This window comes from Marmota flaviventris, chromosome 11, assembly GCF_047511675.1.
Source record: "Marmota flaviventris isolate mMarFla1 chromosome 11, mMarFla1.hap1, whole genome shotgun sequence".
In the NCBI taxonomy this organism is placed as follows: Eukaryota; Metazoa; Chordata; class Mammalia; order Rodentia; family Sciuridae; genus Marmota; species Marmota flaviventris.
In genome coordinates this window covers 25888720-25915385 of record NC_092508.1, presented here as the reverse complement: position 1 = coordinate 25915385, position 26666 = coordinate 25888720, and the positions used below count along the sequence as shown (strand labels likewise).

Below are 26666 nucleotides of genomic sequence, written 5' to 3'. Positions count from 1 at the left end.
CAACCTTTCTATCCTTCCTGCTTTTTCTCCATAGTTCTTTATCCCCGTCTAACATAACAGATTTTGATTTTTACTTGTTTTTTCCATACTCTAGGATTTAAATAAGCTCCACAAGGTTAACCTTTTGCTGTTTCCCCAGAGCGTAAAACAGGATTCTCTACAAATATAGGTTGAAAGGACGAATTCCTTAATTCTCACATTCTGCAGTGTTATATTCATTTTCCAGGTGGAAAAAAAATGAACTTCAGTGAATATAGTATACCCAGATAGTTTCACTAATAAATGGCCAATCTTGGAATTAAAGGCAGATCTGACTGACTCCAAAGCAAGAGTTCTTTCCCCACTACCTCTCAGAGAATAGAAAGCTACTTTAGGAGCTTGTACTATTTATATTTCTATATTTCTGTGCTCAGGATAACTGTCTTTCATGGTCATATTCTAGTATATTTCTTTGTTTTTATAATCAGGTTTAGAAAATGGATTAGGAGAATCAGTAGAGCTAAAAGTGGTAATTCCTTCTCAGGATAGATTTAGCTTTAGCCAGTATTTATAGACAAGCAGAAAAGAGGTAGGGGTAAGTAGCAATAATTTTAGGATTCTTTTAATCAGGGCTAGGTACAAAGGAGGACAGAACTGTCATATGACTATAAATGAATAAAAACATGACTCTGTGCATAAAGTAGCCACAGCACCTTATTCACAAAAGACATAACAAGAGAAAACTCTCAAGATCCATCATCTGTGAAAGTGTAAATTGTGGAATATCCATATATTCCAAAAAGAAACAAACTATTGAGATATAAAACAACAGAGATCAGTCTTAAACAGGATGCGGAATGAAAGAAACCAAACTTAAAAGAATGTAAATATTGTATGATCCCATGTATATAAGACTCTAGAAAGACAAATCTAAACTGTAATGATAGAAAACAGATCAGTAGTTCTTAAGGTGTGGCTGGGGAGAATTGGCTGGGATTGGTTTGAGAGGTAATAAAAATATTTTGCACCTTGAAAATGGTGGAAGTCAAATAGGTACATGCATTTGTCAATACTCATCAAAACCTATATTTTAGTACATGTTATTATATGTGGATTCTACTTCAATAAAGTTGATTTTTAAAGCAAGGTCTCCTTGATAAATGAAGGTAGACTTGGAAACCTCAAGATGTTTCTAGTCCAAAATGTATACAGAAAAATTAAAAGCTAGTTTATTGTTAGAATACTGTTAGGCTGTGTGTGTGTCATGTATAAGAAACTCAAAATAACAATGGTTTAAAAAAATAAATTCTCTTGTAATTTCATTCTCACTTTTATGACATTTTATGACGTTTTAACATTTCTGAAGTAAGAATGACCCGTAGTTCATGCAATAATAAAGCACTGTATGAGTTGATAGGTAGTGTTTTTGTTTATCTTAATAATATGTAAATAGTGTTATATCTTAAGATATCAATGAAATGCACTAAAAATATTCTATTTTTTGGTCATGCTGACATTGCACCCAGGGCCTCATGTATGCTAGGCAAGTATTAGTATCACTAAATCACATCCCCAGCCCCAGTAAAAGAACTCTAGAGGTAAGCATCCCAGAGCTGATACAATGGCAGCACAAAGTCATCAGGAACCTGGGCTCCTTTCTATTATTCTCTTCTACCCAAATTCTATTCTCAAAGTAATCTCACAGCCCTACATGGCTACTAGATCTCCATCCATCATTATCCCTTCCCAGGCATCAAGCAGGAAAAAGAGCAGAAGTCAACAAAGCCTTTAAGGGGTCTCTCCTGAAGTCCTCTTAACTATTCTACAATTTTCTCATGTGGATATATGTCATTTCAAGGGAGACTAGGAAATGCAGGCAAAACCAAATACATTATCACCTCCAATAATATAAGAATCATTAGTTTGGAAGAAAGGAAAAATAGATCTTGGTTAGACAATGCTGTACACCTGTTTCCAAGGCAAAATGTCTGAAACCAGAGTCAGCTAGATGTAACAAGGTTTAGGAGGAGAGAGGGTCAAAAACAAAAACAAACAAACACCACCACCACCCCACACACAAAAAAAAGCTAAGAAGATATTTTTGGTTCTATAGACCCTTTTTCAGGTTCTGTGGCTATGCCCATATGTGTCAAGAAAGCCAACATATTGATGTAATAAAAAAGAACAACAGTGCACAAATCTGGAAAACTACATTTGGAACAAAATATGAAGGAGTATGATGGAAGGTTAACTAAAGAATGTAAAGCTTATATTGGTAAGTAATAATGGAATAATTAAAGATTTTACACAAATGAAATGATGAAAGTATTGTTTTCACAACATTAATCTCATAGGTCTTTAAACAAGCATATCCTGAAGTACTGGTCAGAAATCACTACAATTGAAGTGTATCTAACATTCTCATTCACTTCATATGAAATATGAACATCATGACAATTTCTTATGCTCATTGAATGTGTTATACATACAGTTAGTGCTCTGTGGGTTCAGCATCCTGGGATTCAACCAAGGAACATACAAATTCCAAAAGGAAAAAGGAGAGAAACTGCATTTGCCCTGAACATGCACACTTTTTCTTGTTATTCTTTAAGCAGTACAGTATACAAGTATAAATGTAGTATTTAAAATGTATTATGCATTATTAGTAATATAGAGATGATTTAAAGTATACAAGAGAATGTACATAGTCTATATGCAAAAACTATGCCACATAATATCTGTAGATTTTGGTATCTGTGGGGGTCCTGAAACTAATCCCCCATGCATACTGAGGGATAACTGTATAATACCAGTTATATTTCCTTGATTATGTACCATGTGTGATAGTACATGAAAAGTTATACCAGTAATAATGGGCCAGGTTATGATACAGTAACAGCCCCCAAATCAGTGAATTAATGCACAAGAAATTTTATTTCTACCTCACACAGTCTGCTGCAGGTTCAGGCAACATTCCAGAACAACAGTCTTCCATATGTTGGATCTACACTCCATCATATGCATATCTTATGTCACCTCAATAGCACCTCTATAATTGTTTCCACGGGATAAGACACAAACCTCACTTCCTTTCACAACCCATTGGCAATGGCCAGTCTCATTACTCTTCCCAATTACAAGGGTACCAGGAAATGATATACTTACATAGGCAGAAAGGAGACTTATACATAGGTATCAAGACTTTCTACTATAAACTTTAAATGGTCTTCAACAAATGAGACTATATATGACAATACAGTCCTGATCCCAACAACCAAATTATAGTTTGTAGTTGCTATAGTAGGTGTTTGCTATTGCTATTTGGTTTCTATTCTTATAATTTCTCTTTCCTAACATTTTCCTGCTGGTATCTAACCCTCCACTCAGCTCAAATGCTTTGAATGAATCTTATCTTATCTCCATGTCCCAAAGAGGACCCTAAGAGACTCAAGTAAATTCATATACTCTATTTCCCTTGAAACAATCACTAGATCAGAGATAGGCATCGGACCAAAACCAGTCCCTTGTGAATTTCAGTGCTTATACCCAAAATACTGGGCAGAAAGGCATTCTCACCCCACACACAAAAAATAAAGCCCATATTATGACCATTAGAGGGGTCAGTTTCAGAATTAGGCCTATACTATAAAGGACAGAATGGAGGAGTAAAGAGCATCTGATAAAGTGAATAATTGGTGACAAAGTTAAGCTGCTCAGCCAACCATCTTTGAATCTGCCCTATCTTTGAACTTTCCAGTTTTGTGAGTCTTTCTTTCAATGTTTAAGCAAATTTGATTTGGGTTTTCTGTTTCTTGTATGAGAAAACATTAACTTGTAAGCCAAGGTCACCATCTCCTAGATACTCCTAGGGCAATGACCCAGCACAAAAAAGTATTTGACAGGAACCAATAGCTGGCCATTTCTGCCCACTGAGGGGCTGAAATGAGCCATCTTTACAACTTTCCACTGGGCCAGGCAACACTATCAAGAAAACTTCATGACAGAGGTCCTATTTGCCTTGCTTAATATGATTTCCTTCCCTGTTCAACTTTCACAGGTACTACCTTTCAAAAACCCTTGAGACTTCTGTGTCTCATCTTAGCTTCTGATTCAATGTGGCTGAATGGACATACAGACTAACCAAAAATTTGATGAAAGTTAGTAAATGTATAGTGAGTAAAAAAAAATAAGAAAAGCATCTTCTGCAACTCCTAATGAAATAATATATCTTGTCAATAATTATTGATGAATGTTAAACTGTTAGGTAATATCTTAATAGGAAATTTGAAGGAGGTATCACACGAATCCTGAGATCCACTGATCAATTTCAGATTCACTAAAAGTGAGAAAACTAGATATGTGTCTCATAATCTGATGTAATATAATACTCACTGTACTGCTTATTAAGTTATCTGGGCAAAAATATTGAGTCTGAATCTAATTAAGCCTTTAGATCTATCATTTTACCGGAAACATGGAGAGTAGAAGCATAAATAGAAACCACCATGAGAGATCAATAAGGCAAATCAATAATGGTGAACATTTTACAAAATAAATGACCATTTTTTTCTTTTTTTTCCCCCCAACAAATCAACTATATGAAAATAATCCTCAACTCACTCTATGAAGTAAGTGTTACCCTGATAAAACCAGTAAGTACAAGAAAAGAAAGTTCAAGAAAATTATAATTTCATGTTCCTTAAGAACCCACACAAAAATTCTCAATAAACTATTATCAAATCAATCCAAATCATATATAAAGAAGACAAAAAATAATGACTATATGGGGCTAATACCAAGGATGCAAATTTGATTTAATACTTAAATGTCAAGGAATATACTCCAGAGCTCTGGTTTGAATGTTTTCTTTCCCCAAATTCAAGTTGAAACTTATTCCCCAATGCAACAGTATTAAGAGGTAAAACTTTTAGGAAATATAAGGGCTCTACCCTTCCTTGTGATGGGATTAGTGCCTTTACAAAGGTATGGAGGGACTGGATAGCTCCATTTTGTTCTTCTGCCGTTCTGCCATGAGAGAACACTGTTCATCCTGAGGACACAGCTTTCAAGGCACCTCTTAGAATCACAGACTCGTTCTTTTACCAGACACTGAAACTTCCAGCACCTTGATCTTAGACTTACCAGACTCCAGAACTAGGAGAAATAAATTTCTATTATTTATAAATTACCCAGTTTGTGACATTTTGTTATACCAGCAAGAACAGACTATGACATCTGGTATACTAATAGGTCAAAAGAGAAAAACTACATGATGTAGAAAAAAGTATTTGACAGACTCAATATCCATTAATGTTAAAAATTCACATCAAATTAGGACTAGAATGGAACCTCCTCAACCTGATTAGGGGCTACTATTGAAAAAAAAAAAAAAAAAAAAGCAAAAGTCTTAAAAAAATAACATATAATGTGAAAAAAAAAAGCCTCCAACATCTTCCTGTTAAGATCAGGAACAAAAATGTTCATTCTCATCATTCCTATTCAACATTGTAGTGGAAGTTCTAATCTGTACAATAAAACCAAAACAAAGTGGGGAGGGCACAAAAAAAGAGAAAAAAGAAATGAAAGACATACAGGTTATGTAGAAAGAAAACTGTTCCTATTCATGGATGACATTATCTATTCAGACTATACCAAAGGGTCTATAAAGTAACTCCTAGAATTGATATGTATATTTAGCAAAATACAAGATACAAAATCAAGAAACAACAATTATCTTGGCAATAACTATTAGCCATAATTCAAAATCAACATAATTTACAATGGCTCTACAATTCAATATGTAAGTATAATATAGGACCTTTATGTTGAAAAGTAAAAATACAGGCCCCAATGGTTTTTGTTTTTGTTTTCCTTTTAACTAGATGAATCTGTCAGTCTGGCTTTGTCATGCACTTGAAAGTATCCGAGTATATAAAGAACTCCCAAAGTTCAATGTTAAGAAAACATACAGCCCAACGTTTTATAAAATGGACAAAAGACCTGAACAGATAATTCACAAATGGATACATGTGAAAGATAAGCACATGAAAAGCTGTTCAACATCATTAGACTTTAGGGAAATGCAAATTAAAACCATGAGATATCACTACATACCTTTCAGAATGGCTAAAATAAAAATACAAATGCTGGAGAAGATTACAAGCAACAGAAACTCTGATGGCAGGGAGGCAAAGTGATAGAGACATTCTGGAAAAACAGCTGGGCACTTTCTTCTAAGTTAAACATTTATTTACCATGTGACTTAACAGTTCCCCTCCTGGATATTTAACCTTGGCAAGATGTTAAGATTTGACTTTAACCGAAATTTCCTTAAGCAGGTGATTAAATTAACAAACTGTGGTACATCCATACAGTGGAATACCACTTAGCACCAAGCTATTGATTGATACAAAATGGGTAAATCTTAAGTGCATTTTTCCAAGAGAAAGAAGATATTTTCCAAATGTAACCTACTGCATGATTCCATTTATATTACCAACTCAAAACTATAATACCAAAGTTTAGATTGGTTGGTGTCAGGGGTTAAAGTGTGGGAAGGTGTGACTATAAAGGGAATTTTCTGGGGTGATATAACTGTTCTGCATCCTGATTTTGGTTATTGCTGCAGAAACCTATACATGCTTAAATTCTAAGAATAAAACAAAAAAACTTTACTGTGTGTATACTAAAAATGGGAAAAAATATGTGATCTGTTTTTTGAAAATTTAAAAAGAAAGAAGGAAAAAAGGGAAGATTAGATTGGGGAGACAATACTACCAAATGCAATTTGTGGATCTTCTTTAGATCTTTCTTGATTTGAACAAATTAACCACAGAGGAAAAAAGTTTTTTATCCACCCAAGGAAAATTTAATGTGAACTTGGCTTTATATGTTAAATTTAAATCTTTGAAATATGATAATAGCCTGGTGTCTATGTAAAAAATATTGATCAGTTAGATACATATTTTGAAACACATGTGTAATGAACAGTATCAAGCCTGGGAATTGTTTTAAAATACTTTTGAGAAAAAGGGGGTGGGAGGAGGTTAGAGGTTCACTATATTATACTCTAATTTTCAGTATGTTTGGAATTTTTCCCATAACTTTCTCTTGAAAATAAGGTTTTAAAAAATAGAATACAACTTCTTTTCAACATTTATTGTAAAGTAGCTGACACAGGCTTACAGTTGGTTTCAATCACAACATCAGATCTTTCCAATGCTGGTCCAAATAAGTAAATGCTATGTGTGCCAAAAATAATACTGACATGAAAAGTCTCCTAGAAATCTTATACTTTGAGCAATAAACAACTAAAATTACTATATTAGAAAGATTTGCAGAGTTAGAATTTAAAATAACAAGTCAAGGCAGTCTTCAATGACAGCATCAAAGAAATAAAGGGCAATAATAATTTTAAAGTGATAATTATGATCCTAAATTCTCAGCCAAAACCTCAAATGACTAGGCCTTTAAATTCTCATTAACATTTACATAGTTTGCTTTCTTGCTGTGTCAATCCAGCCTGTTCTTTTGAACATTATTATTATTTACTGTTTCTTGATTCCTCATCACAGCATGAGATGTAGATGATAAAATTTTCTCCTGAGGGGACAACACACAAGCAATACACAAAGATTAGCTGTTTAAGAAACGAAAATCAAATGAAAAGTTAAGAAATATATTCTGAATTCCCCTTTTTTTTTTGTAGTTTTTTTTTTTTTTTTTTTGATGGGGGGTGGTGTGCCAGGGATAGAACTCAGGGGCATTTGACCACTGAGCCACATTCCCATCCCTATTTTGTATTTTATTTAGAGACAGGGTCTCACTGAGTTGCTTAGTGCCTTGCTTTTGCTGAGGCTGGCTTTGAACACAAGATCCTCCTGCCTCAGCCTCCAGAGCCGCTGGGATTATAGGCCTGCGCCACGGACCCAGCACTTCTTTTAGTTTTTAAGTCCATGATTCAACACATGCTTCTTTTGAGGGTATACAAGACTGAAGGCGGTAAGGTAAAGAAAACTACCAATTTAAAAGAAAGAAAATAATCTCAGATTACTTTTAGAAAACATAATTGGATATCCATTCATTTTTTAATATATATAAGAATAAATAGAACTTTATAACTGTGTAAGAGAGGGAGAGAGAAGGAAGGAGGGAAAGATTATTTAGATCTGCTTGACAGACTTTTTTGTTCCCTTTCTTTTGATAATTACACCCTCTGCTTTAGTAACTGCTTCCCCTGTCCCTGCACTCCTGATGAGGCTGTCAATCATAGTACATCTCTCCCCTAACTTATGACATTGTGCTAAAGGATGCAGGGATAGAATAGTCCAACATCTCATAATGAAGATCTTCTTCAGTGTCCTTTAGACCAATTTGCAAAGAAAACTAGAAAGAAGTGGATTTAGGGAAAGTGCAGACAGTTCTAAACTCTAGAACCAGGCCCTTGAAACCCTAGCCACTACAGCTAACATTTGAACTGTTGTGACTAGTCTGTAATCCTTTTAAACCACAACACTCAAGTATTTTCCTTATAATGGCTTGAATGGAGTTTTTATAATTTGCACCTGAAGAAATGCTAAGAAGTTGTCCAAGGTCCAATGAAGGGATCCTAAATAGTAGAGTCATCATTCAAGCCCAGATCTGTCCACCTCTACAGGCTTTTCCTATTCTATTTACAGATAATATATTCATAAAATCTAGTTTCCATAAGTTTGGGAATGGAAAAAAAAAGGGGTCTGTGGTGGGGGTAGGGGTGGAGGGAAGGTCTAGTCAAATCCTTTTTATCACTTCTTGATTCTAAGAAGGAGGTAAAAACTTCAAATAATGTAACACTTAATAAAAACTTATTTTAACCCATTTCGCATGGTAATTAATGCATATGAGAAAGAACCTAACATGGTTAGCGAACGTCTGCTGAAAAGAAAAATCAAAGCTGTATACTTTGAAGAAATCTATCTCTTCTCTCTGCTCTACCCCACTGTAATGGTAATATAACTTTAAGTTTTTTAAGTTGAACAAGAGTACACCTATTTACTTTTTTAAACTGTTTTATTCACTGATTCACCAGTATATGCAAAGAACAATTACTGAAATGATGTTAGCAGTTTACAAATAATGGTTTATTTTTTATAAGTTACTTTTAACTCTCAAATCAAGTGTGATTTCCTTACTTTATTTTTAATGCTAACTTTCTTTTATTATAATTAATATAATTTGATAGTCTTGTTTCTTTTCTTTCCTGTATGATTTATTACTACCAGTTTGTTTGCTGTTATATTTTTAACAGCCTGGTTTATAGAAGATACAAAGTATTTGTTAAATCAATCAATAAATTATATTCTTACAAAATAAAAGCTACTGCTTTGATACTTACCAGTATCTTGAAATGTAAATATGATGAAGTCTGTGTCCTATTATAAACTGAAATGGAAGTCTACTGAAAGTCCAGGCATCATCCTAAGAGAACTAAGAGCATTCTGTGGTCCCGGTTAGGCAACAGCCTTCAGGTGAGTCCCAGGAATGTCAAGGCAGGAGGTAGGAGGGCTTCCTGCTTTAACCAGAGCAGCTCCTCACTAAGGGCTTTCCAAGAGACATTCTACACAAAGTTTGTTTTCTTTTTAAAGTTTCACTTTATTTTTAATTGATACACAATGACTGGACATATTTATAGGGTACAATGTGATGATCTGTTTCCAAGAAGGGTTGCTTAAAAAGAACTTGATGGTAGCATGGTAGGAACCAATATTCCAGAGAATCTGGAGCAAAAGGTAGCTGAAATGTCTTCATAGTCTAAGTTAGATTTATTTTTCCCTTTAAAAGTCCATGTACTGTGAAGTAATATTAATGCTTTTAAAGTAGTATATCATATATAAATTAATTCTGCCTCAATTTTAGGGATTTAAGCAATTTATGCTTTTAAAAATTGTAGAGATAAATGAAACATTAAGGCTTCTAGAGTCAGAAAAATTTTGACCTTTAACAATATAAAAACTTAAAAGTAAAACCTTCACAGGAGAATTTTACTCTTTGGATTCAGATATTTCTCCTTCCACTGTTAATATTGTATTTATATTTGATTTCTTTCTCTACACAGAAGGCACATAAAAAACATATTTAGTATTTCCCCTCCTTCCAGGTTTCATTTTATCTTGAGTAGATTTAAAACCAGATTAGCTGTAATAGGATTCCAGGATGTGGGCAGATGTCTACTTGTCACTGACGATATCTCTTGCAATCAGCTCCCTCATTATTTCATTGGTACCACCATAGATTGGCTGAACACGGGCATCCACATAAGCTCTGGATAAATTAGAAGATGGTTGAATTTATGTAAATAAAATATATTAGAAACTCTAAATTTCATCTTGCCAGGAAAATATTATTCATTTTAGTGAAATCTAAGCAATAACAGTTATTCATGCTTTTTTAGTACAGTATTCATACTAAATTGGCATATTAAAAAACCTACTAAGAAGGCTGGGGTTGTGGCTCAAAGGTATGTGTGAGGCATGGGTTCTATCCTCAGCACCACATAAAAATAAAATAAAGATATAAAAAAATAAACAACTACTAAGATATTGATAATTTATGTAGCTTTGTTTTAGTTTGCTTTATGAGATTATAAATTCAAAGTAACATTTATGTTTCACCTGATTTAATTTTGTAAAATTCAATATATACATAATAACATTCTGAAAAGTCTGTTTTAAATTTAGAATTGCATAGAATATCTTAATTTATTGTTATCTTTAATGTTTCTCTAGGAAATTGAAACCCACTGCTTATAAAGACAAAAACTCAGAAATTACTTTCCCAGTACCACCACTGGGAATATAATTGATGCTCTAGAAAATATTACTTACCACAAAGATAACAAGGAACTTATTTTTTGGAAATGATTAACAGTCACAGATGTGTGGAGTTCAAGTACTAAGTGTCTTGAGTCTACTGTGAGACTGTCACACACACAGTCAGGAGTTCACTTTTGATGGCCATGATAGCTACCATGCCAGTGTATAGCTATTTTTACCTTTTCTCATTTCAGTTTAACCTCTTGGTTCTGGGCTTAGGGAGATAAACATTATTGTTTTATAGGTAAGGTAAGTGAGATTCAGAGAAGTTAATACATTTACTAATTAGTGGTTACAATTTAGTGGTCACATAACAGAAAATTGGCAGACTGGATTGAGAATGAGGTATCCTGCCTCTATGGCAAATATCTTTTGTATTATGTCACAATACTGTCATTGGTCCAGGTGGGGCTAGTTGTTGAGCTCTGAACTTTCCTAGTAGACATTGAAAGGCATTTTTTTTTCTCATATATAAAATCTATATTTTAAAAAATTATTTAATTTTTAAGACAAATTAAATCTGCATTTCTTGGGCTGGAGTTGTAGCTCAGTAGCAGAACACCTGCCTAGCATGTGTGAGGCACTGGGTTCGATCCTTAGTACCTCATAAAAATAAGCAAATAAAATAAAGGTGTGTTATCCATCTACAACTACAAAAAAAATAAAAATCAATCAATCAATCTGCATTTCTCTAGGAGCATGACCAATGTTGGACTTGTGCTGTTCTATATTCATATTACCTTGTAAACAAGTAGGCACTCAGCAAATACTGATGTGACTTACCACATTACAAAGGAATTTTACAATCTCAGTACTTTCTAGTAAAAGTTTTAAAAGTTAGAGACATTTATGTTTTCAAATGCATTTTTTTCTGGACAAGCTTTGGGTTTCCCCACAAAATCAAACACTTGCATTTCAAGGACCTTCCTGGCATTTTAGCCTACTTCAACACTCCCAATGCTTTTCAGCACTTTTGAACTGAGTTAGGCATTGTGGTTTTTTTTTTTTTTTTTTCACACGAAAGAAGTTCCAACAGAGTATGTAACAACAGAGATCAGTATACCTTTTATAGGTTACTAATTAAATTTAGTCATCAACTAAAATTAACAGAGAAAGGCAGCAGAAGAAATGTTTAACCATACTGCAACCAGGCTCTCCATCTCAGGCTGCTCTTTCCTAGCCTGACAAAGAAATTTTCAAACACTTGCCCAAGCTTAAACCTCACTTCTCATGGACCCAAGCCTAATGAATAAGACTGAAATAAACCCACATGCTGAAAAACTAGTTATTAAAAACAATGACAGCAACAAAACAAATAACAAGGGAAAAAAAACCACTTCTTTTATCTGTGAAACCAACACTCAGTCATTCATATATATATATATATATATATATATATATATATATATATATACACACACACACACACACACACACACACACACATAATGTAGCTTAATCTGGGGGACAAAGAAACACAAGTGGGATATTCTTTTCTTAAACTGAAGCCTGTATACTATATTAATATGTTGCCTAACAGATCTAACAGGATTTTTTTTTTTTTGATATTAGGGGATATTAGGATTCCCTATGTCTTTGGGGAAAAAACATAGCAATCTAGATATATAGACACTCTGAACTAATAAACTGGCCAAGAAGGGTAATTATTATTTCTTAAGGAAATGTCTTTTAAGTTAAAATCAGGGATTTTAAAAAGGACATCAAACTACAGTTTTTCTTGCTATTGACTTGAATGAATGAACTCTGATTGTGATCCTCTTCCCTCAGCCTCCTGAGTTGCTGATACTCAAGTATGCACCACCGTGGTTTATACACCCTAATCTTAAACCACAGAGATGGCTAACTCCTGTCCCCCTTATATGGGTTTCTAAGAACCTGAACTACACAAACACTGAACCACTCCATGTCTACATTCCCAGCATCAGTTGTAACAACACAGTTAAGTAGAAATATATAAACATCCAGTATTATTTTACTTTCTAAGCATTCTGAATATTATGAATTAAGATAGATGGATAATGGGAGTAAAACACAAAAATACACAGTAAAAATTCCAATGGTGATTAAGTTTGTACTGGCATAACTCAAAGCTTATTTCTGATTTCATGATTATACACAGATATATTTTTTTTAAATCCGTTTTTCATTAAGGCATATTTGAAGAAATTCTCTGAAAGAATATACCAAAATCCAAGATTTAAAAAAAGAGAAAGAGAAATAAGTTAGCTACTTTACACCTGTATTCTCAAGGACAAAAAAATAAAAACAACCTCTGGTTGTTGCTAAATTCCCATAAATAGTTATAAATTATATATACTTAGTAATCAAAGCTTTCTGAACTGCCCAATGACTAGAGAAAATCAGCAAATCATTATCTAGGCTGAAGCTTCTGTTCTTAACTTAATGAAACTTAATAAAATGTTTCCTCAATAATGATTCTAGGCATATCAAATGTTTCCAAGTATACTTGTCAAAACGATAAATTAAAAAACATTAGGCTGACAGATTGAATACCAGTTTGATAATTTTCCCCCTTCAGATAAAAATTAGAAAAAATTTTTAGAAGCCCAAAGCATTCTAATTCTCATATTCACAACTATATTGGACTTTTCTATGTATACCAAAAACTTCCTTGGAAAAATTTTATGTACTGAAAATACCATTAATAAAAGGAAAAATACATTTTCTAGTATAATGAGAAGTGTAATGAGAGGTAGAAGACCACAGATGAAGAAAAGAAATTATGGAGATAGAGGGAAAAAATCTGGAATAAAATACTGCCTACTTACAAATGATACTGTCTCAAGCTAAGAGTAGTCATGTGTAATACAATAAAAACATATATATTATCTCCTTTAATTTAAAGAGGTAAAAATTCAATCTGTAAAAAAGTCAAATACATTTGGTTTATTTTTCAGAGCAAAATAAATAATCAACTAATTAAGGTATGACATCTTTTTTTTTTTTTTTTTTGTACTGGGATTTAACCCAGGTTAAATGTACCACTGCATTACATCCCCAGACTTTATTTTGAGGAGGGTTCTCCTTAAATCACTGAGGCTGGCCTTGAACTTGTGATCCTCCTGCCTCAACTTCCAAGTTGCTGTGATTACAGGTATGTGCCACCACACCTGACTAAAATATGACATCTTAGATCCTTTCAGTATGCAAGTTAATTATTTGTACTGCATTTGTTTGTTTTTTAAAAGCAGCAGGGAGTGTAGCTCAGTGGTAGAATGCTTGCCTGGCATGGGCAAGGTTTGATCCCCAGCACGATGGACGCACAACAAATTAAAATAAATTAAAAAGTAATAGATTTCCTTCAAAGACAAGTATCAAGCTTCAGTATATTAGCCTCTTCACTTTCTTTAAAAATATCAAGATCCTAGTGGTGAGTCAATAAAAGAAAGCTACTTCCATTTGAGTGAACATCTCCCTAGATAGTTGAAAAATGCCAAGATTTCATACCTTCTTTCCCTCTATATTTTATGTACAAATACTACAGTAAAATTTTCTTTCATTCATGTGATTAAGAGGAGAATAACAGAGCAAATGTACTCACTTTGCAATTGGGTACTCCCACATGTATCCCCAGCCTCCATGGAGCTGTACACATTCATAAGCAACGCTGTTTTGTAAGTCTGATGCCCTAGATGACCGACATAAAAACAGAAATGTTTGAAGGGGATTTCCATGAGGTGCTTTATAATCAGGAAATGAACTATTTATAATTGTTTAAATGCACTCACTTATTCAAGCAATTCAAATAGAACCATTAGACAAGCAGAACAGAGGATAAAAATTACACAGGAAATAAAGAGAATTTTCACATAAAAAATACAACCCACGATTTTATTTCTGGCTGGTTTTTTATTGAGGTTAGAAACAAATGTGGAAAACTCATATTATTAGGTTTTGGCTATTTTTTGGCTTAAAAGGATATAGTAAAGACTTGAATTAAGTCTGATTCATGCAGATACTCTGTATGATCTACATTATTCAATTATCTAGTTCTTTTTGCCTTTATAAAATGTCTTTTTCCTCCCAAAACGTCACTTCCTCCCTGAAGATCACAATTCTGAATTTTAATAACTGTGAAATAAGTTTTTTAGGGTTCTGACTTTTCAGAAATAACCTGGGGATAAAAGTGAAAAACTAAAAAGGTAGACTAGAAAAGTACATTTAATGTTTTAAAGGAAACATTAAAAAATTATTTGGGACCAGGCGTGGTGGGGCATAATTGTAATCCCAGCAGCTCGGGAGGCTGAGGCAGAAGGATCTTGAGTTTGAAGCCAGCCTCAGCAACTTCGAGGTGCTAAGCAACTCAGTCTCTAAATCAAATGCGAAATAGGGTTGGGGATGTGGCTCATTAGTCAATGCCCCTGAATTCTATCTCCATACCACCCCCCCAAAAAAAATTATTTGGGGATTTTTATTTCTGGAGGTAGAGAAGAAGGTGGGAGAGGAAGAGAGAAAAAAATGAATATGAAAAACTTGGGAAAAAGTATTTTCTGATCTTACCACAACAATTTTGTTTGTTGCACATGGCTGAGGATGGAACACAGAGCGTCAAGCATGCTAGGTAAGAAAGAGCTACTACTACGGAGTCTACCCAGTAACAATTTTAACTATCATAAAAATCCATCAGATAACCTGTAGGAATTTTATGCCACTTAAAACAAAAATGTAAGCTATTTAAAATTTGTTCCTGCTTATTTTTCAATAGTGGGAAATACAAAGTAAAGTTAAACATAGACACATTTTACTATTTAGAATAATTTTTAACTCAAGCCATAGGACAGGTGATTGTGTTCCTTAGAAATACATTAACAATATAATGATTAACAGACAAATCTCTTGGGGCAATAATATTTGTGATTCAATTTTTTTTATTTGGCAAATATTTTAATGGAAATATTGGCTGGGCTATAATAACTTGCTCTTTCTGCTTCAATGTTAAATATCATTATAAACCTGCTGGATTCAAAGACCAAGGTCAACACCTATGCAAATTTCTATTTTCCCAAAAATAACTAATTTTTTTTTTACTTTTCCCTCTAGTCAAAGAACTTGTTATAAATGTAAAAGTCTCCCTAAAAGTGCAAGTTCCTAGTAATTCCACATTTTTCAATTCAACAATTTTATTATTAAGGAATCATTATATAAGGCACTATTCTACATATTTCCCCTATTCTATTTATGACTAAACTGAACCCACGTTAATGAATGACAAGAATTTTTTCTAGTCTACTTTGGGACTAATGAGCTGTGAGAATGTTTTCAAAAAGAGGAAACCAAATTCACTTCTACAATCTAATTTAGATTATATATTCTTGCATCTTTTTTTAATATTTATTTTTTTAGTTGTAGTTGGACATAATACCTTTATTTTATTTATTTATTTTTATGTGGTGCTGAAAATGGAACCCATGGCCTTACACATGCTAGGTGAGCATTCTACCTCTGAGCCACAACCCCAGCCATATTCTTGCATCTTAACATACACAAAAGCCTTGAAAGGGGTTGTTTTTCAATTAACTTATCTTTAACATCACTGTTAATCTTAAATTCTTATAAATCTTTCTAAATGTAAAACTTTTTCCCTTTCATTTTAATAAAACATGTACAACTTTTGATTAGTTAATAATTCAATACTTCTTTTTAAGATATGAAAAATAACCGAAACAGAAAAATCCCATCCAGGTACTTTAAATGTACTTTACTAGTCTACCCTTTAGTTTTTCACTTTTATCCCCAGTTTATTTCTGAAAAGTCAAAACCCTAAAAAACTTATTTCACAGTTATTAAAATTCAGAATTGTGATCTTCAGGTAGGAAGTGACATCTTTGGAGGAAAAAGACATTTTATAAAGGCATTTAAAAAAGATATTTTATAAAAATCCTGGATTTTATTTTGCAAATAACAAGAAACTATCCCAAATGAAATTAACTTAGTTAAAATTACCAAATGGAAGAACTGAGAATCAATTCCAAGACTCCTAAGTTTTGCTTTTCTCTTGCAGCCTCACTGTATGTCACTTGTCAGATAATTTGAAATTAAACTATTACTTGAATGAAGTAATCTTAGTCATTCTACTTCAGTCTCTTAATACTTTATTTTGAATAGAAAGTTATAAATTAACAACTTGAGTAATTTTTAGCATATTAGAAATAGGCCTAATGGGAAGTTTCAGCAGTTTTAAAAGTTGATTCCTACTGCTATTTTTCATTTATACAGCCTTCTTCCTTAATACCCTCAAGGCTGAGTTTAATGGCAAAATTCCATAACAGTCTGAGCAAGCACCACATTTTAATTACTGCAGCATGCATACCAATATTTCGCCATAGAAGCAGAGGCAGAATCCAGATGTTTCGTTTCATGTAGCTTCAGACAGCTGTCCACAAAAGATCTGGTTACACATATGTGTGTTTTTAATTCTGCTAGTTTATGCTGCACTGTCTTGAGTTTAAAGAAAATGAAAAAAAAAATTGAGCATATAAAAGTACATATTTTGACTCCACATTTCAAAAAGTATATAGCAAAAGATTTTTAGAACAAAACAAAAAAAATGGAATTATTGGTTTTACTATTTTAAAAAAGAATATATTAATCACCTTAAATTCAAAATATAGTATATTTTAATGCTAAGAAAACATGTACTAAAAGATGCAAAAATGAATACATAAATTACATCTCATGTTTTAGATTATAAAATTTAGACCATTAAAGAAAACTGCTTGAAAACCAACCAGCATGACTTTAATGTGTGAGCACCATCTTGTGGTATAGTCCTTTAGGTACAGCTGTTGATTTTCCTCCAGAAACTAAATCCTTGAAAATTTACTCTCCATTAATGAAATTAAGTATACACATTTCCCTATTCTGCCTCTGTCTTGGAATAAAGTAAGGTAACAATGGGGAAGGGCAGGGTGTTTTATATATTTATAAATAGCATCTAAATATTATATTAATAACCATTTATAATATTAATAATGTAATAATCAGAGCACTCAAGAGATCAAAGTCTAATAACCTATAACTCTCCCACCTCTCCTCACACTCCCTCCCATCCCTCTCAAGAGTTTGTCTAGCATCTCAATTTCTTCTTTGTAGAAAAACAACAGCTAATAAATATGGAAGCAATGGTAGAATTAGAAAACCACCATTTTGAAACTGTTTCAGGCAAAAATCATCAGTGAATGCTAAAACCACTGGGTGAAAGATTTTGGGGAAAGAATGAACACATGATTTGAAATTATCACACCATATATTATTTGCTAATAAACTGAATGGTTTGAAATTGTCAGTGTTAATATGTTATGTACCTAACTGCTAACCATGGACAACCAATAGTATTGTTGGAAATTGTTCTACTTAGACAATCCTCAATTGATCCTGACAGTTCTCCCTTCAATCAGGTTTCATTTAATTCTTGATTTTGGTTCTCATATCTTGAACTTTGAGTTTAATCTGTTCACTCTGGCATCCACTCTCAGGAAACTGGCTAGGACTTGAAATACTGGCACATTCTACTTTGGGTTGCCTCCAAAAGTACATCCTATTCTAGCTGACTTCTTAGGCCTGAGATCCAGCCAGTTAGCTGGCTCTGTTTTCTTTGTGGAAATCCAGATAGAAATAATTCTGATCATTCTGTTGTGGAATTTCGGAGAAATTCTCTCCAGCTAATAGAAGGCACATATGTGGAAGTTAATGACAAAAGTGATACAATGAAACTCAAATTAGAAATTAAAAGCATTCCACCTAAATACTACTGCTAAGGCCAAAGCCATGACTAAGTTCTCAAAGGAGGGTTGTGGGGCTAAATTCGCATGGGATGCTGGGCCTGCTTTTACACTGCTGGCTATAGTAACTGTCAAAACACAAAATTGAATCTTTCAGTGTTATTGATCGTGGAGACAATTTTGGTACTTTTCATTTCTGAAAAATCAAAGAATGAGCATATAATAATGACCTAGGACAAGGAAAGATATGGGTATGCCAGGTGAAGTAGGAGCATTGAGGAACAGTTTCTTCTTAGATGGAACTGCTGTGCTGATCAAAAACCCAACTGATAGTTTTTCCTTAGTTTTATCCCTAATGCTACTCTAGAAAGACAGAGTATAACAGGCATCTACTGATTCCAAAACCAAGCAATGAGAAGGCTGACACCACACACAACTTTTGCGTAGATCCTTGCCTTAATTATCTCAACAGGCTGGCCTGTGTCAAAACTTGATTCCCCTCTAGTTCTATCTCCATTCTACTTCTTTCTATCTCCATTTCTATTAACTAAATATTTAATTAGGTCAAATCTCTACCTTTAAATCAGAACAAAGTTTCCCATTCACTCTTCATATTCAAATTTGCTCATAGAAAACTAAAACTAGAACAAGACATCAACAGTGAGGAAATAATCTTCTCTATATATTGGAAACACATGAGTAAATATTCCACAAAAATCCCCAAAACTGATCACTCCTGGCTTAGTTCAAGGACATTATCTATGATATTTCATTTGGAAAGCAAAGGGAATATAATAAGTCTCAAAATATTCTTGCCCCTACATGATGCCACATTTGAAAATTTATGCACTATTTACATTATGAGATAATCAAGACCTCTGAGTCCTATTCTCTCAAGTGAGACTTGTTCCTATGCAAATGCTGGGAGATTCTAGACGCTTAAGTTAAATTTCAGACAAGGATGGAGTCATTTAGAATTCTTGCTTCAGTACATCTGGTGAGGTCCAGAGATTTCTGAAAAAATTCATGCTTCTAGGGTACATCATTTACTCTCTACAGATGAAGAGATTAAATATTTACATATTCTTGGCACTGAATTAGGTGCTACCAAACAGAACTGTCCTTTGCTTTTCACTGTAGACAATGAGTCATGCTGTCTGAAATTATTCCCTAATGAATGGCAGTTCATAACTATATAATTAGCCAGGTGTTTTTTTTGAAGGATCAACATGTTCTCAGCAGTATCTTTATCTGTCATTAAAATTTGCTAATAGGTAATACTGCAGCTAGCATGTAAAAAAGTTCTTAAGTTACTAAGTAGACTGGATAGAATGTCTTTCAGAGTTCTGCATGATAAATATCTTAGAACTTTAGAATGAGAAGACACATTTGAAAAGTTCTCTAGCCCAGTAGTCATTTGAACACTGTTAGTTGTATTATCATCATATGTTATGACTTAAATTAAGATAAAACAAATTATGTTATGACTTAAATTAATATAAAACAAATTATGTTCACCACCTAATCTTATAGTTAATTAATCATATACTCAAGGACTTAGGAACAGGATATTCTTTTTGATTTGTGGAAGAAAAACAAGTTACCTTTCCTCTCTCCTATTCCTTTCCCAAATATTTGGTGTCCTTAGCATCAACAGCATGTTCCACACAGGAAATGACTAAGAGCTCTAGTTTAAAAAAAAGGGCATTTCATTTTCATTTGGCCAACCAGTAGGTGAAGGAAATAGGAAAAATAAAAAGGGCCATATACTTTAAACCTTGGGCAGCAAAAAGAGTGTGGGTTGGGGAATTAGATATCTATATAATTTGGGGCAAGTTATTTAACCTTTTTCTGCCTCAAGTTCCCTATCTGCAAAATGAAGATGATAATATTAATAATGTACAGTTGCGAAGGCAAAAAAATGAGACAATTTATTTAGCACAGTGTCTGGCATATAGGTAGCCATTTTTTTTTTAATTTAACATACATTTTACTACTGTATTGTCTATTCCAGAGAAAATCATGAGCTGTGATATCACCTAAGAAGAGTACAGATTTTTTTAAAAAATGAAAATCCTATAATTACTGCTACTTTAGAATAGTAGCTGTTTATTCTAAAAAGGAAGTGAATTTTGTGACATGTACCCAAAAGTTCAGAAAGGCCCAAAATGTTCAAAATTCAAGGATATTAAAGATAAGTGAAACTCAATAGTTATATGGTCATAAAATAACATTTAATCAATTATATGGAGATGTAATCATCTTCCACTTCAGCTGAATTACAATTGTAGTGTGTTCAGCTATAGAATAGGAGATATAGAAATGTATTGATGTATTAGCCATTCATCTTCTCTGCATATATTCCTAGCTGGAAATATGAAAATTCTATTCAAAGATACTTATTTTAGAGAAACGGGAAGATTAGAGCATAGCTCAGAATATCTCAGAACATATACACTTACTGGAAAATAATATTACTAGAAAATAATAATGAATCTGTAGAAGCAGAAGCCTACTGCCACCTACTGAAAATTTAGTGAACTATCTTTTGGGGAAGGTAACAAATGACACTTGTTTTGAAAAGCAGGGATTAAAACTATTTCTTGCCTTTTTGCTATGAAAGTGCAATAAATAAATACAGTCACACATTGCTTAACAATGGGGACACATTCTGAGAAATATGCCCTTAAGCACTTTCATGGATGTGTGACAATCACAGAGTGTACTTAAACAAATCCAGATGGGATGGGTAGGTGGCATGACACAGCCTCTTGATGCAATCAAATAGGAGGTGCAGGAGGCTGCTGCTAGCAAAACATGACTTAGGCCTAATTGTGTAAAAATATTTTAATAGACATTTTTGATGTGAAAAGTTGTGGGAGTTGAATTTCAGAGGAATAATAATACTGATTCTACTTTGGGTACACAGGAAAAAGCTGCAGAGTGATACCAAGTGGTATAACTTCCTTCATATTGCCAGGAGTTTTGAGTATTCCAGAGTCACACCTATAGAATTACATTTGAGCACAACCTTACAAGGCAATGGGTAACTATGTGCTTGTGAAACAAAAAGAAATAAATCAATAAATTGGTACTTCTCAGGAGATTATTTGTATTTTGAATAAGAAAATTAGTTGCAATACAAAGCTATGTCTGATTTACAGAACATTTAACAACACTGCTCTCCAAGGTATAGCACGTTACACTTTCAGTCAACATGCATCTGCCCATCCTTGACCTTTCTAAATGCCCTAGGGGAGAGCGCAGTCATCAAGGAACCACAGAAAAGCAAATCAGTGATTCAAAAATGAAAGGGAATATAAAATACAACAGCCTTGTTCCTAAGAAAATCACAATTTATCTAAATCAAGTCACGCCGTTTTTTAAATTGTAATTTTGATTTGCATGTATGCCTCATTTGTATAGATCTGAACAACTGTTTTAGGCTAGCATTTCAATAAGATAAGATGTAATATTTTTCTCAGTATGGAAAAAATATAACTTGAAGATTACATAGGTAGCAAATAGTTCCCAGAAAGATATATAGAAGGTCCACATCAGGAACAGAAGCAAGACCAAGAAATTGATTTATTTAAAAAAAAAAAAAAGCCCCCTATATGGAAACAAAACAGCAAAGCATTACATAGGGGCAAAAATAACAGCTAACTTCATTGAGGGCTAGTTTTTCCAGGCAATATTCTACACACTATATGTGTATTATATCCCACTGAATCCTCTGCAGTAATCTTATGAGGTAGCTACTGACTTTATTCATAAATAAGAAGATATTTCTATTTGTGAGTAAATATTATAAATCTAACAAATCTTAAGATTTTGAAATTGTAAAACCTTACAATTTTATATACCAAATATATTTTACATGTCTCACAAACAGGAAAATATTTGAGAAAGAAGACATAACTCACGTTGACTATAAAGATATCAGGAGCTATGCAGGACTTAAACCACACTGAGCATTATCTTTGTAATGAAACACCATCCCCATGCTTCATCTCTACCTCTCCACAAAGTCTTCCAGCCAAAATCATTTTACTTAAAAAATTTAAAGGTAGAATCCCAACTCAAGTTTTCTTGCTAGTGGGATGCTGATGACCACATTGCTTTACACTGTTCCTTCATTTAGGAAGAAACTAAAGGGTTCAAAATTTGGAATGCTCAGATGAGTAAAATGATATCATCTAATGCTAAATCATAACAAGAACAATAAGCTTACCTGTATGTGTGCAACCGTTTTCCCAAAAGCTTTTCGTTGTTTAACATAGTTCCTGGTTTCTTCAAACATAAATTCACAGGCTGAAATTGCCAAGTCAGCAATTAACAGCCTTTCCTATAACCCCAAAATTAAGTCTTAAACATTATTGTAATTACACAAATGACTTTCAGACAATTTCAATTCTAATAAATCCTATAAACAATCTGCTAAAGATTAACTTATTTCTTAACTCTTTATAAGAAAAGGCTCCCACAGAGATTTGAGATTATTTTGATGTATCTTAAAAATAATTTTCCAAAGCTCTAGAGCAAATCCTTTTTTTTATGAATGACTGGCTTTATTTTATATACACACACATATATATACATATTTATATACTTATACACATACATATAAACATATATATATATATGTGTACACATATATACATGCACGTGTATGTAATTTATTTAAGTTTTCTCTTTACTCACATGAGTAAAGGAATTCCATAGTTGACTTTTATTTTTTGATCCCTGGGCACTGTATAACTTAATTTATCCATGGAAATCAACATTTTAAAGTGCATAGCATAAATTCTATCTATTAGTACAAGCAACTTTAACCAGCTTAATTCATCATGCTAATGATTTTCATATTCTATTTAAGTGCCAGTATCCCTACCTCTTTTTCCCCAATTACAAATTTAGCCCATGCCATGCAGTCAACAGGCAAAGGTATCCCCTTAAGCTGACATGTGAGACTCAATGATCACTAGGCAGCCACATTCCCAAAACACAGATATGGATACTTACTCTATGTGACAAAACTCTTCTGTCTGAACTTAACACATTTTCCCTTTGATTCCAGTTATTTAAAAACTGCCAAATGTATTCAGTGACATTTCCTTACAAAGAACTAAGTTCTTTTTTTTTTTCCTCAAAGAGATAAGTTTTTGACTTGTAGTTAAGGAGTGGAAATCATTTCAAGAAGGCATCACAGAACTAAATACCTAATTTCCCTATTCACTTTATAAGCTTCAGTTAGATATTTTTGAGTTCAGTTATTTATTTATCTCGCCTGTAACATTCATGCTCTCTTTTATAACTTTATATGCAAATGACTGTTTTTCCACAAGTTCTACACACATTAATTTAGATAGTTCTATATTATTCTACTCCAGTCCAATATCTAATCAATAGATGGACTCTTCAAACATTTCTGACCTGTGGAAGCTCTTGCATGAGATAGTAGAAGCCTTTATTCTCTTCTCCAAGTAAGGCACTAGCTGGCAATCGGACATCTTCAAAAAACAGTTCTGCAGTATCCTAAAAGACCGTACAATTGACTAGTGAATGAGGTCATTTATGTTTCATTATAACCCAGTGAAGAGACTTATTAAAAACAAAAAAAGAACCAAATTAGAAGCCATGTAGGAGTGGTTAGTGAACATAAGTAGTAAGGGGTAAAACAAGGATTTCAAATCCAGGTCCTTCTAATTCTAAAACTATGGTTTTCCCACTGCAATACCCTGTCATTCAAGCTCTAATACTGTCCAGCTTTCTAGGAACTGCGAAGTGGAAATTTCTAATACTTATTAAGCAAAACATTTTCTTTGGTAGTGTATAGAAAAATATTTTCTGTTCTTCATAATTTTCTTCAGTAATTTTCATATAGATGGTTTATTAAAGCATGTAGTTAATTTTTCCATTTCCTTTTTTTTTTAAATAAATCTGGGGACTGAATCCAGGGTTTTGTGCATGCCCACTGAGCTATACTCCCAGTCCTTTTTTTCTTCGTTTTTTAAATTTTGAGACAGGGTATTATCAAGTTGCCCAGGTTGGCCTCAAACTCGTAATCCTGCCTCAGCCTTCTGAGCAACTAGGATTACAGGCATGTGCCACCATGTTCAGCTCTAATTTTGCCATTTCTAAATCAGATTTTCAAAATATCCTAATTCATTCCCACTGCTGAATACTAGAAAGAGATATAGTGGCATTACTGAAAATGAATCTCCACTACCATTTTTGAAAAACATTTTAGAAATTCAGATAGGCAGTTGTGATTGTACCACATGTAATTCTCTATATATCTTATTTTCAATGATAATAACCTCATTTATTATCTGAATAAAATTTATACCATGACTTACCTGGGCTTTTAATCCCATTTTATGTAGCTTCCGTCCTTTAATAAATCCTTTCATTCCATTTTCTACCAGAAAAAGGCTAATGCCATGGGCGGGAGAGCGAGCTTCACGATTTGTGATTGCGACTACAATCACAACATCACTTAGCCAGCCGTTAGTGATGAATACCTGTAAAAACCCAAGTACACTACAACGCTCTGCAATATTGAGGTCCATGTTCAAGTTATGATTGAGGGAGAGCACATTCAAGAAGACTAGAACAAGCAGAACATACTTCATGCCTCTCTCTACATATCAATACATTCAGGGTTGATTATTCATATATGAGGTTGTTAAAGAGCAGAGGAAAAATCATCCAATGCTTCAAAGAATGAAGCATATGCATTTTCTTTTTTTTAATATTTATTTTTTAGTTTGAAGTGGACACAATATCTTTACTTTATATTTATGTGGTGCTGAGGATCAAACCCAGTGCTTCAGGCATGCTAGGGGAGTACTCCATCACGGAGCCCCTGCATTTTCTTAATATTATAAATATTAACAACAATTTGAAGAGATTGTGTTTTTTATAATAAACCAAATTGTCTATTAAAATGATACACTGAATTTCAGAGGGAAGCCACCCATTAGAAAAGGAAATCTGCTCTAACTGGCATTACACTATTAAATATCTATACTCCCAGATTTATCACTTCTTGAAAAAGCCTAATTTTTATGTTTTTTAATAGATAGACTACTTTTTAAAAAATAGCCTAAAGAAGGAAGAGATAATAATTAAGGAAAAAAATAACTAAATATTCAAAGATATTGATTCAGAAAACAAAATATAACCAGGGAAAATATTAATAATTATCTCCTCATTCTACATCTTTCCTGGATCATCTCAACCACTTTCTTCACTTTAGTCATTCACTACATGCTAATGAAGCCAAATCTTTATTTAAAACATATTTATTGATAGGATCTAGACCTTTATACCTATCTGCTTTTGGACAGTTCCACCTGGAGACTCCTGGGTAGAACACATGCCTTCCTATTCCAAATTCCTATCCAATCTTGAATGCCAACCTGTTTCCCTATCTCAATGAATGTTTCAATAAATCATGCTATCATCTTGCTTCACATTTAACTTGACACCCGGTTCTTTTTTCTTTTTCTTTATTTTAAGTTGTAGATGGGCACAATATCTTTATTTCATTTGCTTTCAAGTGGTGTTAAGGATTGAACCCAGTGCCTCACACCAGCTGGGCAAATGCTTTACCACTAAGCTACAACCTCAGCCCCTCAGAATCCAATTCTTTCTAATCCGTTTTAAAACTTTAAAAATCTATTCCCCTCCTTTTACTTCTATTATCATTACCTTCTTTCTGGTTCTTATCATTTCTTGCACAAGTTGCTACAATCGAACCCTCTGTAGTTCTATAATCCATCATAAAACCAAAGGGATCTTTCTAAAGGGCAACCTAATCCTATCACCTTCACACTTAAGAACTTTTGTATAGCTCCTAAGATGCTACAGAATAAATTCAGCTAGGATGAATTCTACTCATCTTGGACTGAGTTCAGGCATCATATCTTTCAAAAAGTCTTCTAAATTCCCCAGCTTAGCTAAGTGCTCCAATAGCACCATCAATTTACCCAGCATCTTAGTGTTTATCAGACTTACTCAAATGATCTGCTTTTATTTCTCTCTACAAAGTATTAGGGGCATAGAA

The 26666-nt window shown here is 33.3% G+C and overlaps 1 protein-coding gene across 1 annotated transcript in view; it reads right to left on the bottom strand.

The window, feature by feature from the left end:
- Nucleotides 1-9584: 9584 nt before the first annotated feature.
- Nucleotides 9585-26666, bottom strand: part of Acadl (acyl-CoA dehydrogenase long chain) — a 29549-nt gene continuing 12467 nt past the window's right edge. The window contains exons 6-11 of the mRNA XM_027941725.2: nt 24955-25119; nt 24029-24130; nt 22827-22940; nt 17182-17309; nt 14413-14499; nt 9585-10278 (exon numbers count right to left, since the gene is read on the bottom strand). Coding sequence (XP_027797526.1) covers nt 10185-10278; nt 14413-14499; nt 17182-17309; nt 22827-22940; nt 24029-24130; nt 24955-25119 — 690 coding nt within the window. The 3' untranslated portion in view covers nt 9585-10184. The remainder of the gene's footprint in view (nt 10279-14412; nt 14500-17181; nt 17310-22826; nt 22941-24028; nt 24131-24954; nt 25120-26666) is intronic.